The sequence below is a fragment of the Eufriesea mexicana genome, unplaced genomic scaffold (genome assembly GCF_001483705.2).
Source record: "Eufriesea mexicana isolate 0111107269 unplaced genomic scaffold, ASM148370v2 scaffold657, whole genome shotgun sequence".
Classification (NCBI taxonomy): Eukaryota; Metazoa; Arthropoda; class Insecta; order Hymenoptera; family Apidae; genus Eufriesea; species Eufriesea mexicana.
Window position 1 is genome coordinate 1,553,812 of NW_016908821.1, and position 17,213 is coordinate 1,571,024.

General features: G+C 39.9%; 1 protein-coding gene across 4 annotated transcripts in view; it reads right to left on the reverse strand.

Moving 5' to 3' along the window:
• rdx (BTB/POZ and MATH domain-containing protein rdx) overlaps positions 1-17,213 on the reverse strand; it is a 44,580-nt gene that overhangs the window by 8,105 nt on the left and 19,262 nt on the right. For 3 of the 4 annotated variants that reach the window (XM_017898384.1, XM_017898383.1, XM_017898385.1), the window contains exon 2: positions 8,165-8,309. In XM_017898384.1, the coding sequence (XP_017753873.1) occupies positions 8,165-8,309 (145 nt within the window). Of the gene's footprint in view, positions 1-8,164; positions 8,310-8,793; positions 8,845-17,213 lie in introns of those variants that run through there. The other variant, XM_017898386.1, reaches the window with a different exon arrangement.

The following is a 17,213-nucleotide window of genomic DNA, read 5'->3' on the forward strand; positions in this document are numbered from 1 at the left end:
GATAATCGATGCAACCTTCGAGTATCGAAGACACATCTTCAAAGGATCATTGATAATCTCTTGCAACGGTGAACAGATTATCTGCCATCGTCTTCCAGTCATATTTCAGCCTTCTATTTCAAGATTTAATCAACACTTTAATCATTGTACATACTTATCTGTGTGTTCTTTTTTTTTCAGAACTGTTATATCATTTTGTAAAAGAATGTTTATTTCTGTTGATTTCCAACTGAAAATAAATACAATTTTTATTAGAAACAAATACACGTGATATGTCTTGGAAACCAATTACTAACCTCTTCACGGTGCGGTTGTGGAAAAGAGTGTAATAAAAAATTCTGTAAAAAAATCAATCCAAGAATAACTATCAAAGTACTATTTTCAATAAACTTTGTTTTACAAAAGAGCTATTAGTACTTCGATCTTCCGCTTCCGATTATGATCAGTCAAAGTGCAATTATATAGGAAGTCGATGTTTTAAAGAAGAAACGACGGTTTACATCGTGAAGTCATGCTACGATACTCGAAGGTGGTAGATCGATAACGTAGGGGGATTAAGGACGCTTTAACTAGCATCAGAGGTATTTCATGTCACGTGGGTCACTAGTGATACACCATACCTCACGGAAAAAGTTCTCATTGAAATTCCTCATTTTATCTTTCACATTATGTATCTTACCATTAACACAATCCATGACACATTTTTCGAACGCTTTTTATAGGTTAGAAACTTACAGAGCAACGCGCGAAATTCAATCGACGGTAACAACATAGGGAAACAAGGGTATTCGCGTATCTCGAGGCGACCGCTCGCATCGGGCAGCATTATTTTCCGAATCTAATTCCGTATCGTCCACGTAATAGTACGTGTTGGCCGTGATCCAAGCCTGCCTACACGTTTGATTGATCCCCTCGAATGCGAGTTCATGTGTATTCCTTTCGTTAACTGGGATCACGTGATCCGCACAGTGACCCTCTATGCGTTACGTCAGGTTTGCGCCAACGACAAAGTGGAGGCGCTGCTGACGATAACATTATCGACAGATATCGATAACATTGAAATGTTATCGACTGTTCGATATATCGATAATACAGTTAAGATATCTAATTCGATACATCCAAGGTATCTTTATACCATCGATAATTCGATATATCTTCAATATCATTTAAACATCAATAATAACGTTAAGAAATCGATAGCTCGTATCATCGAGATATCGACAGTTCGATATACTTATAATACCGCTTAGGTCTCCGTAGTTTAATATATTTGTATCTTCGATATATCGGTAATATTATCAAAATATCGGTAAATCGAATTTCACTGAATAATCAAATTTTAATAGAGAATCTTGTTTCAGGGATCTTATCAGGGAACCGATGTAACATGGAGTACTAATCAAAAGACAACGGAGAAACAGAAAAAAGGAAGAAAAAACAAGAGTGGATGTTACCACCCACCGACCTCTAGAATACTGTTAATCGGGCCCGGGTACTGTTAAGCTAGGTAGGTGGGAGAAGAATATCGATATGATTCGTTCGTTTCCCCAGAACGGGACAACGAGGAACCAGAAAAGGTGTACCGGTCGATGGCCCCTGCGAGTCGTTCAACCCACCATGATCGTCCATAATCGTCCTTGAATCATGCGTTTCATGAACGAGATAGGTCAAAGATCGGTGGCTGGTTGATGCAGAAACATCCTCTACCCCCGTTATTCCAGGTACAGAATCCAATACATCGTTTATATCCCTCTTACACAATCCAATTGAAGCCGTCTCCTCCCTCAGCAATTAGATGACGTCCGTCGAGGCCAAATTCGATTTTTCATCAAACTTAAGGGGACACGAATGCGACTGCGAGATGGAATCTCGAGACTCGAGCAAAGACGGTAAATCGAGTTCGTTCTACGGCGTCGAAATAATTCATCAACGGTAGAGAGACTTCCAGTCTATTTCGAGATGAAATAACATTCTGCAGAGGCTCTTTAGGTGGAGCACACCGGCAGGATTCACCAGCCATCGGCTATATCGGTGCTCGTAAATTCGTTAAAACGCCCGGATGCCTCTCAAACGGAAACGGAAGACCTGCAACATTCATCATCGACGCGGTGGATTCGACGTCCCTTATTTTTTAAGAATCCACGCCTGATTGCGGAAGCAGATGCACCGTTCTTTCATCCTCGAGGACTAACATTTTACCCGACTTTCTTCGAGTAGAAGGTACAGAGACTGGAGCTTGTAAATGAGCTCGATCCCGTGGATTTTAAATCAAAGATCTCTAAGTGGGGTATCATCTGTAAGATGTTAAGGAGAAAACATTCTATTATCATTCTGTATTTCTTCATAAATTCATAGTAGATTCTATACTTTGACTGTATCAGTTCCTAAGTATTCGAAACATCTGAGACTTCTATCACCATTTCCTTCATTCCAAACTACTCAAACTCTAAACTTCTAATCTTCGCTCATGCCTAGAGCTAATTCCATCTTTGAACCGTAAACTTTTCATTTCCTCACCTTCATAATAGGTACCACTTTTCGCCTCTTTACCAAACTCTACTCTCCAATTCCAGAAACATTCAAGACCACCTTGCTCTATACCAGGATCTCCGTAATTGTCTGAGTCAAGCCGAACTTCGCCTCTCAAAACTAACCAGAACTTCAAACCTTCATCCACTTTCAACAAAACCAAACTTCGCCGCCCTCTTGAACCAAGAGAAGACCGCAGACCGACAGCCAACCTACCAAACAATCCACATAGCGATCCCTGCATCCAAGAAAACGTCGAAAGCAAAGGTCTGATCGTTGAAGAGGATCCAGGAGGGGGCGTAGGGAACCGAGGCACAAAGTTCATCGTCTTGGCCGTTTCCGTATAGAAGAAAACAGCACGGTGAAGCGCCAAGTGGAAGGAAGACGAAGAGAGGAGGCCCGGTCGACGCCCCCAGGAGTCGTTCAACCCGGCGGTCGTCGACGATCGGCCTTGAATCACCCGTGCCCGTTTACGGGAGCGGCGTGCGCGGCTTCGAGCAGCAAGCAGACCAAGTCGAGGCTTCCGGTAGAGTCCTGGACACGGTGCTCGAGCATGCACGAGGTAAACGATCGCGGGTCTACCCGCGAGAAAATCGAAATCTCAAAGAATCGATGCGAAGGTTGTTTACCTAAGACGAAGAAGAGGAAGAAGAAGAGGAAGAAGAGGAGGATGAGAAGAGGAGGTTAGCCCTTCTCGCGATCTTATTTTCATCGCGAGACGAGGCAGCTTGGCTGGCTAGCTGGCTGGCAGCCGGTGTAATGGAACACGTGCCTCGAGATAACGATGTGGAAATGAAAGGCAACGAGTGATAATGGGTCTGGTATATGGGGTTCTCGACTAGGTGACGGGTCGCTGGAAAAGTGCGTGAGGGGACTGTGTGGATGATTCGTGGAACTGCGAGATGGATGAATCTAGGGGATGAAGGAGGTTGTTAGGGACTGCGAGGTTTTTGGGAAGTGGAGAAGTTTGTTGGGTAGATGAATGGATGTCAAGTGGGGAGAGATTTGATTAAGGAATTGAATAGGTGGAAAGCTGGATGCGTGAGTGATTTAGGCTTCTCTAATGAGGAAAGTTGATGAGCTTGGGTCGATCAAGATTGTTGGAATTTGTAGATTAGGAACACGGCGAAGTTTGGTGAGTTTCTTCATACGATATTTGATTACCAAACTGAATAGTAGTCGATTCTTCTGAAAAAGAAATAATCCATGTCGAATGATGAAAGTAGGATTGGCACTCTAAAAGAACCGCGAAGGAATCAGGTGTAATTGCAACTAGGTGATTTGATGAACTGGGATCAACTGTAATCACTGAGTATCATCACGGTTTGTGGATCAGGTTGATGATGAGGACGAGTCTGGTCTGCGTAGAAAAGAACAAGAATATAAACAGTTATAGTTGAGGGATCTTGATAGGCTTGGAATAATAACGTGGAAAATTACTACAGTCTGTGGATCAAAGAAACGGCGAAGCTAAGTTTGACTCGAGTAAAAAGATGGGAAATGGTACGTGTCGGATAGAAACTGCGGTGTCGAAGAAACCTAAGATTATGAAGATGGTAGGGTTACGACGGATAAAAAGAATATCTGTGACTATTTCAATGACCATGTTTGCCATCGAAGAAACGTATTACGATCATAGATCCTTTTTAAAAAGGATTAAAGCTTAAGGATAAAGACACAAAATAAAAAAACAATTAAATTCGAGCGAACAACTAGCCAAATTAATGTACATATTTAATTCTAAAATAGGACTTCCTGACTGACAAGAGAGTAACTGTTCCTCATCAATCTTCCTCGTTCTACAAACACTTCATAATCAATTAACCATCCAAATCTAACCTTTAAGATAAAATCGTGAATGACCCCATCAGAGAATCAATTGAAGAACATATCAGATCTAGAAACCAACACTCTTAAGACTCGTGGTAAAATAGGATAATCAAAACTATCAGATCACTGTACTCCAAACTCGACTCTCAAAGAAAAATCCTATATCGTTAGACCAAGGGACCAATAGAAAAGTATAAATCACTGTACTGATCAAATACCTAAACGAAAGGATGCCGATAGTTTTCCATCAATCTTCCTCCACGTCCAGATATCTCGTTTCTCCAATCCGCAATACAAACTCAGCTTTTAAGGAAAAATTCCGTGTCACCAGGTTAAACAGCCAATCGTGAGACAGATAAATCACCATACCAAATTGTCAAACGAGAAGATTCCGATCGATGCCAGGAAAATAGTTTCTCATCAATCTTCCACGATCCTCGAATACCTCATGATCGGTTTACCATCCAGCCTCGGCTCTTAAGGGAAGACCCTGAGTAGCCGGACTAAGGGACCAATTGGAAACGGTGCCGCAACGCTTTCTACGCTTTTATCGAGCCCATCGATCGGCCTGTTACGACAGATTCAGCGCGCGCGCTCGGAGCTCGCGCGATTGCTGCACCAGGCTCCGCTCGCTGACGAGGCGAAATCGGCGCGTGCATTACGAAAGTTAACTGGAGCACGAATCGACTTTCGATTCGGTGGCAAGGGGCCCCCGCGTGCTCCCTGAAAACCGAGAGTTACTCCTTCGAATACTGGAGTTTCACCAAAGATGCCCAACCTCTCCCCTTAGCAAGTAGAAGAGCAGGAAGATCGCGATCTTTCTTCAGGATTCGATCTTTGCAACTTCTGCATTACGTAAATAACACTTGGCGAGTTTCCTTGCAGATTCGTTTCTCCTTTTCACGGGTGGGCCTCGACAGAGATACTAATTCGTATGTCTAGAGATCCTTAGCAAGATGTACACCATTGTTCGTACAGTGGCGTGAGTGTCTCTGGCTAGGTATATTTTGCTATCTACTTTTGACCAGGTTAGGTTAGTAGTCTTGGTACAACTAGTGTGATCTGTAATGTGCAAAACTTATTTAGGATATGTAAGATATAGACACTTGAATGTAGTATTGAGTACAAGATAATACCTGGAGTGATGAAAATAAGTAGATGTATATAATTATGTCCTACATTTCACTGTGTTGTGACACTAATGGAAAAATATGAAAGATCATTGAGAAACTGTTGAGATCTGTATAAAATGATTTCTCCATCTGAAAACTTGGACCAAAGAATCCATATAATACCAGGTTTTAACAAAAACCTGATGAATTATGCGCAATAAAATTAAATGCTCCTCTTTATATCCATCTGTTTACAAAGGAATTTGGGGAGAACTGAAACTCATTCGAAAGTTGGTGCGTTCTACTGAAGTCTCATTAAATCGCTAGAATTGCGGAATCGGTCTGAATTACGTGGCGATAGTTATCTGGATCGGTGGAAAATGTTGTCGAAATTGATTCGATCGCTCTGTCGTATTTCAAGCGATATCGAAATCTATGACTCTCAGTCTGTATGCTTTAACGTTTGAATCTGATAGTAGTTCAAGCGATTTCGTTAGAGGCTAATGACTTTGTTATTTGTTCCTGCTACGGGTAATTAATCGACGATAATTAATTACGAACAGTCATGTGTTATGCAAAACAAATGAATTTATTCTCACAGAACGTTCTGCATTATACAGTACGTTTTTTGTGTTCGGAAGATCTTGTGAAAGCGATTGAAGACCACCCAGATGATCTTCACAGTCTAATTCCACCTTGTGCAATTTTTTTTGATGCCACAGAACCCACGGACAAGATGAACGAATCTAATTTGCCAACAACCCAACGGCATGCTAAATCAATCGTGTCCAGAACTGATCATCTTCGCCCACGACCACATCCTACCACAACGAACCCACAAGAACGCCTTTTCCCAGCAGACTTTCACTCAGAAGCCCCCAAAGGCTCCATTAAACCAGCATCCATCGAAGATTCGCTTCGACCATACTGGGTCCATCAGTCCAGTTCCTCTGCTAAGTTCCTCGTTGCGAACGAACCCATAACAAACCCCACAACCACCTACCTAACAAACCACCGTGTCTAATAACTCTCTGCTCAAGAGTCGAGGAAAACGAAGCTTTGATCTCCTTCAACCTCCACTTCTATAGTCCTCACACCACTTGATCTCATCATAGACTGCTCAGATAGCCATCCACAGTCGATTTCGAATGAAATTTCCAATGCTTCCGTTCAATGGCGGTTCAAAAACGAAAATGAAACTTAGGGAGGTTAATTTTCGCGGGAAAGCTGGTGAACATTTCCACGGGCGAGTTAGAGATCGCGGCAGGGAGCAGCGGGATATCTAGTCGCAGGTCATTCACATCGCGAGGGGACGAGCAGTAAAAATAGAACGAGAGCGTCAGGAGTGCGTACTCTCACACGCGACCACGAGGATGATATCGACGAAGACGATGAAATTGACCCAGAAGAGGTGGAGGACCCTTCGACATGTCCAAGACATTTTTTATAAGCATTCTGTTTGGGCAACTCGATGACATGGGTTGTTATACCTGTGTCCTGGGTTCCCTTCGTGCTTCTTGCTGAAGATCAACACCTGGTTTGGGTCTGAAGAGTGCTTCTATTGTGCAAGCTTTATTAGGGTGGTTTTCATTGAAGAAAGTATTAGAATCGAGGCTGCTCCTTCTGAAGTGTAGCAAAGGACCAAATACCATGTTACCTAAAGTCAATTTTGTTAAATGGAGGGTGAACTGTTTTGAGATATTTGAGATATAGAATGTATTGGGATTGTACAATATGTAATTACTTACATGTGCAAGATTATGGGTCGCAAATGGTGCTTCGCAATAATAGAAAATGCATTTTGTGCAGTTCGATGATCTAAATTCGACTGTGTACCTTGTACGTTTTAATATAGAATCCAATTTCCGGAAGTGGTATGTCAGCTGAAATAGGATTGGAGGTAAATGTGTTGATGAATATGTAATGCTGGAGAGTATGGCGTCAATGGAAATGGTTTTCTAACTCGCATGTCAAACGTTGATTTGTTTGCACTTTAAGCAAATAAAATTACAGAAGACCAATTCAGCAGTGGAATTGAAAAATTTTATAACAATGAAAATTAATTAACTGAACTACAAAATATTCAGAGATTTTGATTACAATATGTGAATTGTACAGTGAATTTTTGTGATACAAAGACCTTTAAACATTCCTCTATCTTGAGGACCAATATTGATAATAAGATCATTCTTGAAGAAAAGTTTGTGAATCATCAGAAGTTTACATAATTCCTTAATTCCTTCAGAAATATTTCCATCAGCTAAGAATCACATTCTTGTCCCAATCATGTAGCACACAAAAGATGGTAACAAATACTCCCTACATTAGTCCAGCTCTGCCAACTACGACTGAAGCTCACTGTCATCGCTAACGACCAATTAAACTGCAATTAAATTGGCTTCACTGTGTCGGTAGCCCTAACAAGACACTGTTCTTGCAACAGGCACGTTTAAATCATAAGAATCGTTAACAAACATTACACAATACACGATTCTAACGATAGTACCTCTTAATCGATCTCAAAACCTCAAAAATTAACCTTGAGCAACATAACCTATAAACGTTACACTATTTACTCTTCAAACATCATTTTCTTTGATTAAAACTGAGAATAACATCTCTATTTTCTTTTTATAATTGTTGAAATACGAGCATTAAACTCGAAAATGATACAAAGAACATTTGTTACATACCTGCGTGTAACACCAATTTTCGGCAACAGGGGTGTTCACTTCCGGTGGTGGAGGGCTTGGTACACGGCTTACTGCCATACTACTGCTGCTGTGCAAGTTTGAGCTGACCCGCGACGTTTGAGGCGCACAGTCGCTCACCGCAAGTCTGAAACATGTACAAATTCCTAGGTTACTTCCAGTTGCACAGTTTTGCCAAAATTAGGACGCTTTTGAGGCTCCTGCGCGTGGTGATTGCAGCGACTAATTAGAGGACAACTTGCTATCAAAGCTAAAACACCGTACACATTTACAGTAACACAATTTGCGTAAAACGATATCATTTTAGAATTGATTCTCCTGTAGCTTCTCACAGAATCCAATCTCACAGTTAACCTCAAAAATAAAACGAATATTTTCTAATAAAAAGTTCCATTATTATTAAAGCTATTAATCGTGTCAAAAAGCGATTTAAAAATAAATTTGGTAAACGAAACAGCACCGCGGTATGAACATATAAAATCTCAAGATTTAAAGTGCTTTTATAAGACGTATGTATATGGTCCTAGGTACGGCAACATCAATCGGTGTCGCCACTTGACGCTTTAATCTACGACCTCGATATATCGGTTCCACCGGCAGCACTACCTTACCATCAGAAGCTTTTCAAAACTTCACTGCTGAAAAATCTTCCGAACCGAACGCCCTATCAACGACCAACAATCCCATCCTAACGTTCCCCAGTATTTCACGGAAAGCAGTTCAATCGGATTACTTTGTTCAATCAACAGAATTCCTTTTGTTGCTGAAAGGAAGATCAGTTGATCGAGACACGCGTGAACAGGTCTGTCGTTACACTTGTAGAGGGACACGAGTCGCTCGATGCGAGGGAAAGGGGGTGACAGAGGAAGGAGGGCTGAACGACGAGGTGGTGGGGGCGGAGAATGGGGTGGGGAGGATAGGTCGAAGAAAAGAAGCATGAAAGAAGAAGGGTATGCAGGGCACGCGATGGTGCTCACGTGCGCCAAGTACGGAACTACTCGAGCATCATCGAGTCGAGTACATTAGCCCCGCAGGTTCATCGGACCTGCTCCTCGCTTCTCTAGGCGAGCGGAGGTCGCTCCGCGACTTCTCGTCTTAACCTTTTAACCCTTATCGGGCCGGTCAATCGATACGTTAACGCGATAACTGCGGGGGCGGATTGGTCAGGTTGGTTAATCGTGTCGAGCTTTCGACGACGATCGACCGCAGTTTCTCTGCTGTGCGAGTACTCGTTTTGATCCTAGGAGTTCTTCCGTTTTCTTAGTATTCTCATATGCGAATTTACTATGCACTTTAATGTCATTTGATAAGAGTGTTAATCGAATAGGCAAATGCGAGAATGATAACTGAATTTGGAACGAAAATATTATTACTGGACGTGGGGATATAAGAAGTTACTAGATGTGAGAAAATTACTGCGCAACTAAAAGTGTCCATATATAGAATGTTTAAACACAATGCTTCCCGCTTCGTTACCATATATTTTAACAAGTAAAATGGTTATATGTTAATTTCTTTTTGCGTCGGTTATCGTTATGTGTATCAATGATAAATATTCAAAATTCCCGCCATTAGTATTAATGTATCGTTGGCAACAACGCGTTTTTTAATTACTTTAGGTTCGATATAAACTATGTTTCGTATACTAAGGAATAAAGGAGTGTAATCTAATGAAATTCAGATGAAGAAACGGTCGCAAGAGATTAATATTCATCAATATAATAGAAATAGATTTGTGAACCGGAAGCAAACTCCGCAAGGAAGAAATCGATTTTAGTTATGTAGTGCACAAGTTTAGTGCAAACGTAATACATTGATGTCGAGGAACATTGTTACCGTTCGAATACCATAGAGCTTCGACTATACCACTATCAATCCCTTGCTACCACGATTCCTCTTCTATTCCTCGGTAAACTCGGACTACTGTGAACTGTTGGGTTACGAAAAGCCATTAAAGTAATTGCTAATCGTCGCCTGCGTTCACGACGACCTATTAAACCCAATGTAAAATTACCATTCTTTGCCACTTTTCTCAACGACCATCATCGTCGTCGCTGAAACGAGTAGTCGTGCTGATTAGCGTTCGTTCTAACTTTTTATCGGTTAATTTCCGGCTACACGCGTAATCACGCGAATTGCGCAACAATGCGATCAATAAATCAGAGCCTTGTTTATTTTCCAGAATTGTGGCGATACGGGGCAATTTTATCTGCTATTTCTAGAAATCACCACTCGAATAGTAGCATTCGAAGTCGGTAACAGAAACATGAAGGTGAACCGACTTTTTCTCCTCTTCGTTTACAACGCTCTTTATCAAGCTGCGCTATTTCTAATTTGATAATTATAGCTTCTTTACAACCAGGATTTAGGTGTAATACTAAAGAAGAAGAGATGAGAAATTGTATATATCATCGATGATTCACATTGTTTCCTAATTCAATTTAAAACGACCTACCAGAATATCCCATGAGCCGATATTTTTATTACAAAAGAAAATTGTATTTAGCAAGGAACTCGATACCGAAACAATTAAGACAATGTCTTCAGCTTTCTAACTGCTGTTAATATTTATCCATTACTAAACAGACGATTTCCTAATACTCCTGGTAATGTATCAATTATTTATGCCAATTTAATTCAATCGCGTTCCTAAAAAGTAAGACGGATAAATAATATATTGTAAGATTGTATTCTTTCTTTTTTAAGATACTGAATTTTCATACCCTTCGAAACTGGTAGACCGTCAAATAAAAGTGCTTGTGAATGGTCTTGGCACCGGATGGATTAATATCAGTATTTATCCCCTTCCAAAGGACGACGTTTCCGCTTACGGATGCCGTTTGCGTTACATTAAGAGACGTATGGAGGTATGGAGGTGAACTACATACGGTTAAATTGTTGTTCAACAGACGGACGCACACATTACAATGGAAAAAGTGTTTCAACCGCGCATATGGTTAACCGCGATACTAAAAAAATAAGAGTATGCTGTGATAAGTGATTCTTAACATCTCAACCATGCAGTTCCTTCATTAAATTGATATGATTCCATGTTTTTGAGGTAAACGTGTTTACAGGAAAAGTGTGGCTTCTAACTGACTTGTGCGAATCTAATTTTTGAATTTGATAATTTTCGTATTTTCAAATCTTTTAATTTCCTTGAACTCATATTTTCAAAAATTCAAAATCGCAAAATTTTTAATTGTCTACTTTTCGGTATTTATACTTATAGCAAGACAATTATGATATCGAAATAATGCATTAATGTACGCTATAATGTTTGTAGATTCGAATCATTGGACAATTGCTAAGATTAAAGTACTCAACAAACACGGAAGCGTTTATTCCTTCGATTTTAACGTATCGATAAGATAGCGATCTCCATTTCCGGAAGATATATACGTCGAGTGCTGGGTAAACGAAAAACAGGCTCATTTTCCCCCTTTCACTTTCCAGCACACGCTCTTTGTAAGCAGCAAAAGTAGACACGAGCAGATAAGAGAAATCTCGCGATTACGTTACTTTTACCTCGCTTTAAACATGCTGATCGAATAAAAGAAAAACGGAAAATTTTTACCAGCACAGGTGAAAGACAATTCGAGAAAGTATCCCGCATTTCCCTTGCGTTGAAAATTGGCTCCAGTCACGAAAGGATCTCTAATTTTCTGTTGATGCAGTTTTAGTATTAAATATAACTAGTAAACAGTCGGAATTTATTAACGTAAGTACATAAATCAACATTCAAACCTTTAAAAGTTCACGAAGTTGCATATTTGAAGATTTTAAAATTAGTTAAAAGTTCCTATAAATTTTAATGGCAGCGAAATAGTATCTTCTAGTTTCATAAATGTCACTAGTCCATATTCTCATCACGTTGTCCCTATAAAAATAAAAAATATGATACTTGAAACTAATCCGTCTGCGAACTTGCAAAGTTAACAAGCAGGATTATAAAAACGTCCATAAAAACCCCTATAAAAAGTCATGAAGCTGTAAAGTGAGCGAACCATAGGGTGACAAAGCCGAGGGGCGATAAATCACCAGCCACAATGTACACCTAGGATCAAAATTCGCTAGGATTTAGTTCGAGCCATATAAAACTAAAGGGAACAATCATAAAGCTATCACGTTACTTCTAATTTTATTGCTGTATTCATCGAGCTTCCTTGCTTCATGGAATATGCTTCTTTCATGATCACATAAATTCCATTAAATTTATTTCTATTCCAATAAGATCCTTAAACGCGTATCACTATTAATTTTCAAAGATTTACAGCATAGAGGCTCAGAATTCTTGTTTAATTCAGCTTACATAAAATTTAATCGTACTTCCACAAAAGAACAAAAAAAAAAATGAAAACACTCTCCTCTAGAAAAAGTACGGAAAGAATGTTACTACAAAGTAACCTAACCACAAAAGCTGAAAGAAAAGAACTTCGTTACAAAGTCATTTAATAAACGAGAATAAAAAAAGATAAATATACTTGGAAGATATGTCCGTAAAAATAAAAAGCGGAAAAAGAAAAGAGAAAAATTCGGCGCAAAGTCGCGTAAATCTCGTTTGAAAAGGCAAGCGTGATACATCCATTCGTTAAACCTCTTATCCGTCGACATGTTAACTGGCGCCTTTTGCGCGACGTCCCTCCCCTCCACCAACATTGCTCGTTCTAACTTTCACTTCCACGTTTTACTCCCACGTTGCTTTTGCGCTAGATACAGTCAGAGGCGTCGAGCGAAAGGGGAAGAGGCCGCTATTCGGGACGCAGTGTTTCGAGCGACATTTTGCCGAGAGAAAGATAAACGGTTTTATCGTGATTCTACGTTTGAAGCCAGGTGAATGTAGGGAGCGCGTGAATATGGGTGGAAGAGAACGTGAGCACTCTTGCGCATGCTCGGAGGCCGATTTTGTGGGAAACGAGAGACCGCATCCCAGCGATACCCACGGATCGCTTTTTCCACGCATGCGTAACGCGAATGTAGAAGAAATACAACGAGAATCAACGATCTGTCAAAGTTCGCAGAAGCGTAAATATTTTGTTAAGCGAATTGACAGGAATTGGAGAACATAAGATTCGAAACCATAGGTTTGCTTTTCTAATAGCTTCAATTTAACCTTTAAGGAAAGTCATAAAACGTTGCTTGACTGTCACTGTAACAATCAATGGCGCCATAATGGCGCTTCAATTTGAAACCACGTTACAGAGAGTAATTCACATAATTCGATCTCCTTGAATTACTCAGAAATAGTTTGTTATATAAAAAATTGTTTCAAACCTTCGTACTTTGTAATTTAGTCCAACATACCTAGATTTAACAAATGTTTTTAATTAAAGCTACTAATAGTTATTAAGAAATATGTTAAAATTAACATGGTTATAATTTTTAGTATTGACGGCGGATTTCGGTGTATGGTATTAATACTGATGTATATAAAGACACCAATTAAATGGAAGATGTAAAGAAAAGAAGATGAAAGATAAGTAATACCAATTTTCCAAGCGATTACAGATGTTTAGTGTCAAAATCGCGATTTTGTCAATCGGGCCAACCGATTTCGAATCTGTTGAATAGCAAAGGCGTGGGCCAAGCCAAGAGAGCCCAGGGGAAAGTAGAACAGAGCTCTGACGAGCTCACCGGTGAAAACGAGGAAGTTAGGTGAAAACCGCCTATGCTAAGCCGAAACAACGCAATTAAAGCGCACACACGTCTCACACCACGTATGATATAAATTAATACAAATATTTTAGCAAAAATAAGAATTATTTCCAAAGGTGAAAATATTTAACAAAAGTATTTTGTAATTAAAAGTAGGTTGGCCTTAGTATGTTCAATTGGAAGAAGTGAAAGCTTGTGTAGAGATTTTGTAATCTCACGGTTGAACTGGAATGTGTTTTATATTAAAATAATTTATATTTCTTTGGTTATTATTTTCACATTAAGCTGATAGGTATTTAATGTAATTTGTTTATTTGCTATTTTATATGTTAATGTGTGATAATAATTTTTTTATTTAGCACGTGAAAAATGTTTGTTTTTTTTTTAGTTGCAACCGAGTATTGCGTTATTCATAACTTTTGAATCGTAAATTTAATTCCCGATTGTCTTTCGTTCTCTAAAATTAGACACTGGAACTTATTTAATTAGGTATAAATATACTTAAAGAAACGGGCCCCTTATTTGCATAACAAAGTATCTGCATCTAATCATGTTGAAATATACTCTCTCCATAATACCATTCATAATAACAAATAAGTATCAACCAATACAATAGATCATAAATTAACATTTAAACCACTTTCGTCGAAACCAAATAAATTAAAAAAAATATTCTTAAAAATTAACTTTAACCAACTAAACAAAACGAAACAAGCATTGTTTCATAACTGGTATCATATCGCTACATTTACACAGGAAGATAAAGAAAAATTACAACACAAGGAAGCAGACTATTTTAAACTACTTCGAATTTCATTTGGATGGTTTAAAAAGAATTTCAAAATTTCCTAGTGATTTTCATCAAATAATCGAATGAAAAAGTCGATAAAAGCGCTTATGCAGCGTGTTTTAATAAATCCGCGTGGTTTCTGCGACGATTGGTCATCCGAAGCCCGCGGTTTTATCTCGTTTCGAGCGCGAAGAGAAACGAGGACGATGGAAGATGCGAAACCCGAGATCGTCGACAGAAATCGGAAACCGGACGAGGTCGCTGTCGCCGGAAAAGTCGCAGAAATTCCCGGCCACGTTGCCGACGTGAAATGAGAAAAACAGAATACCCATTGCATTGTGAATTCGCCTTGGTGTTTTCATGAAATCGCGTATATAAAACAGTGAGCCAGAAACTGGTTGTTCAACCTTTCCACGGATCCTCAGAAATGCTCATTAATGTTTAACCCTTTCTTAGGACTATCTTGACCTTACTGTATACTCCATGTATTAAATTTGAACCATTTAATTTTATGCTGTACATGTATCAATTTCCAGCGAAGTACGATTGTCCAATTTCACTTTTGTTCAGTTTGAAAATTCAATTCTTCCAAGGTACTAAAAATAATAAATTACAATAAGAATGTACATATTTCTCATTCTATTCTTAAACATAACGTGAGATTGTTGTTTTAGATTTAAAATAAGAAAAAGTTAATCAGGAAATGAAATTTAAAAAAGCAAAAAGAGAAAATATTCAAAGGAGTCTTGGACCTAAACTCACGCAAATGGAAATTTAGCAACGAGCGTTCAAACAGCGCGGAAAACGCTCGAGCTCGTAACGATTGAAAGTTCCTCCATCGGTAGCCACGGACGTATAAGCGGATTTCGCGTGCAGATCCGAGCCAAGGGAAGTTCTGGGCTCCTCTTCGCGCGACACGGCCAATTTAATCTCAAACTTTCCGGACACTATCTTCGCGCGTGCAGATCCGCCAAACCCGTGGATTGGGGAATTAATCCAGAGTTTTCTCGTTAAATAATTTCACGCTGAAAAATGGCCTCGAAGTTAACGTTGGAATGGGGAAAAGTCACGTTTCGCATTGCGCAATCAGCACAGTGAAAATGAAGAAACGTCGTGGATGAAAATTCGCGAGAATCTTGGAAGTAGCTCGATAACTCTTGGCTCGCAACGATGGAAGCTTGTCAAGTGATTTTTCTACCCCTAACAGCATCGAAGTTCTTTTGTTTCGCTGCTTAACCCCTTTGCGGTTGTACGTTGAGCTGGTTTCAATATTCTATTTTCGTCCTATTCTTCTCACTCTTAGCGAGTAAAAGATTTTCATCCGTATTAAACCTTACTTTAATAGAATAGTTGTCAGAATCGTAATGCCTGTAATGAATATTTATAGTAGAATTAAAAGGAAAAAAAAATTAGTACTTATATAGATTCAATATAATTACGAGAAGTGTGTAGTTATGATAGGTGTTTAGTTATAGAAGATGTTTATCTTCTAAATATTGTTTCATCCAATACGTGACGCACGAAAAATTCAAAGTCCTCTCTGATTGGCCGAGCAACGATCTAGGTTAGGTTAACCTATTCCAGAGCAAAGCTCCGCTCCGTGAGCCGCGATAATTCGTCCGTTCGTGCGAAGCAGCGCGAGACAGATGCCAGCCGGTCGATTTTCGCAGCACAGTCAGTAGACGAGTGGAAGAGGGGCGAAGTCAAGGCTGATGCCTGGCACAAGCTGACTGTGATAAGACAAAGGCTAACTCTCTTCAAGGGCGCGGCGACGACTCGGTCGTGCGCGCGCGAGCGTTTCGCACGCGCCAGCTTGTCGCTACGCCGGGACAGCGCGCAGAAAACGGAAGACGGGAAGAAGACGCACTGATACACAAATGCATTCACACAGAAAACCACGTGTATACAAACATACGCACGTACGGAGTGCATCCAGGCAGAAGAGAAGAACCAGTTCGTCCGTGAAGCTGATCGTGCCGTTCTTTTCACGCGCAGGGCTCATGTCGGACGATAAAATTCGATAAAACGACCAACCGTGCCGCGCTTACGTGCCTTTGCATACGTTGACATTGAGACCGCAATGAACACGTGTCGCGCGACGACGATACCCAGGAAACGAACGATCCGCGCACGACTCGAGCGATGGTTGACGGTGAAATTGGCTGATTCGCTTTACAACGTTAGAGTACCCTGTCTCACGTGTCGATTTTAAGTTACGTTCCGTTGGTAAGATTGGTTAGATTTTTGATAGGGTAAGACAGATCGAATGATGCACTTTCTCACTCCAACACTTCTCAACAGGTGGCGAGGTAGTAGAATTAGTCAACGTTTACGTATTCGAACGTATAGGTAGACGAATCGACAGAAATACGAGAAGATAAGCGATCGAAACCTCAGGTAGAGTCATATGAAGTTTATATTAGCTTATACAATATGATATATTAAAGAAGGTGTTTCGATTCCTGCAATAACTGTTACGTTCTTTTTTTTAATACGGATTGAAGTAAAGCTGATGTATAGTATTATAAGTTTTACAAAATAGTACAATCTTCGACTGATGCGTCGAGTAGTATTACCGACCGATAT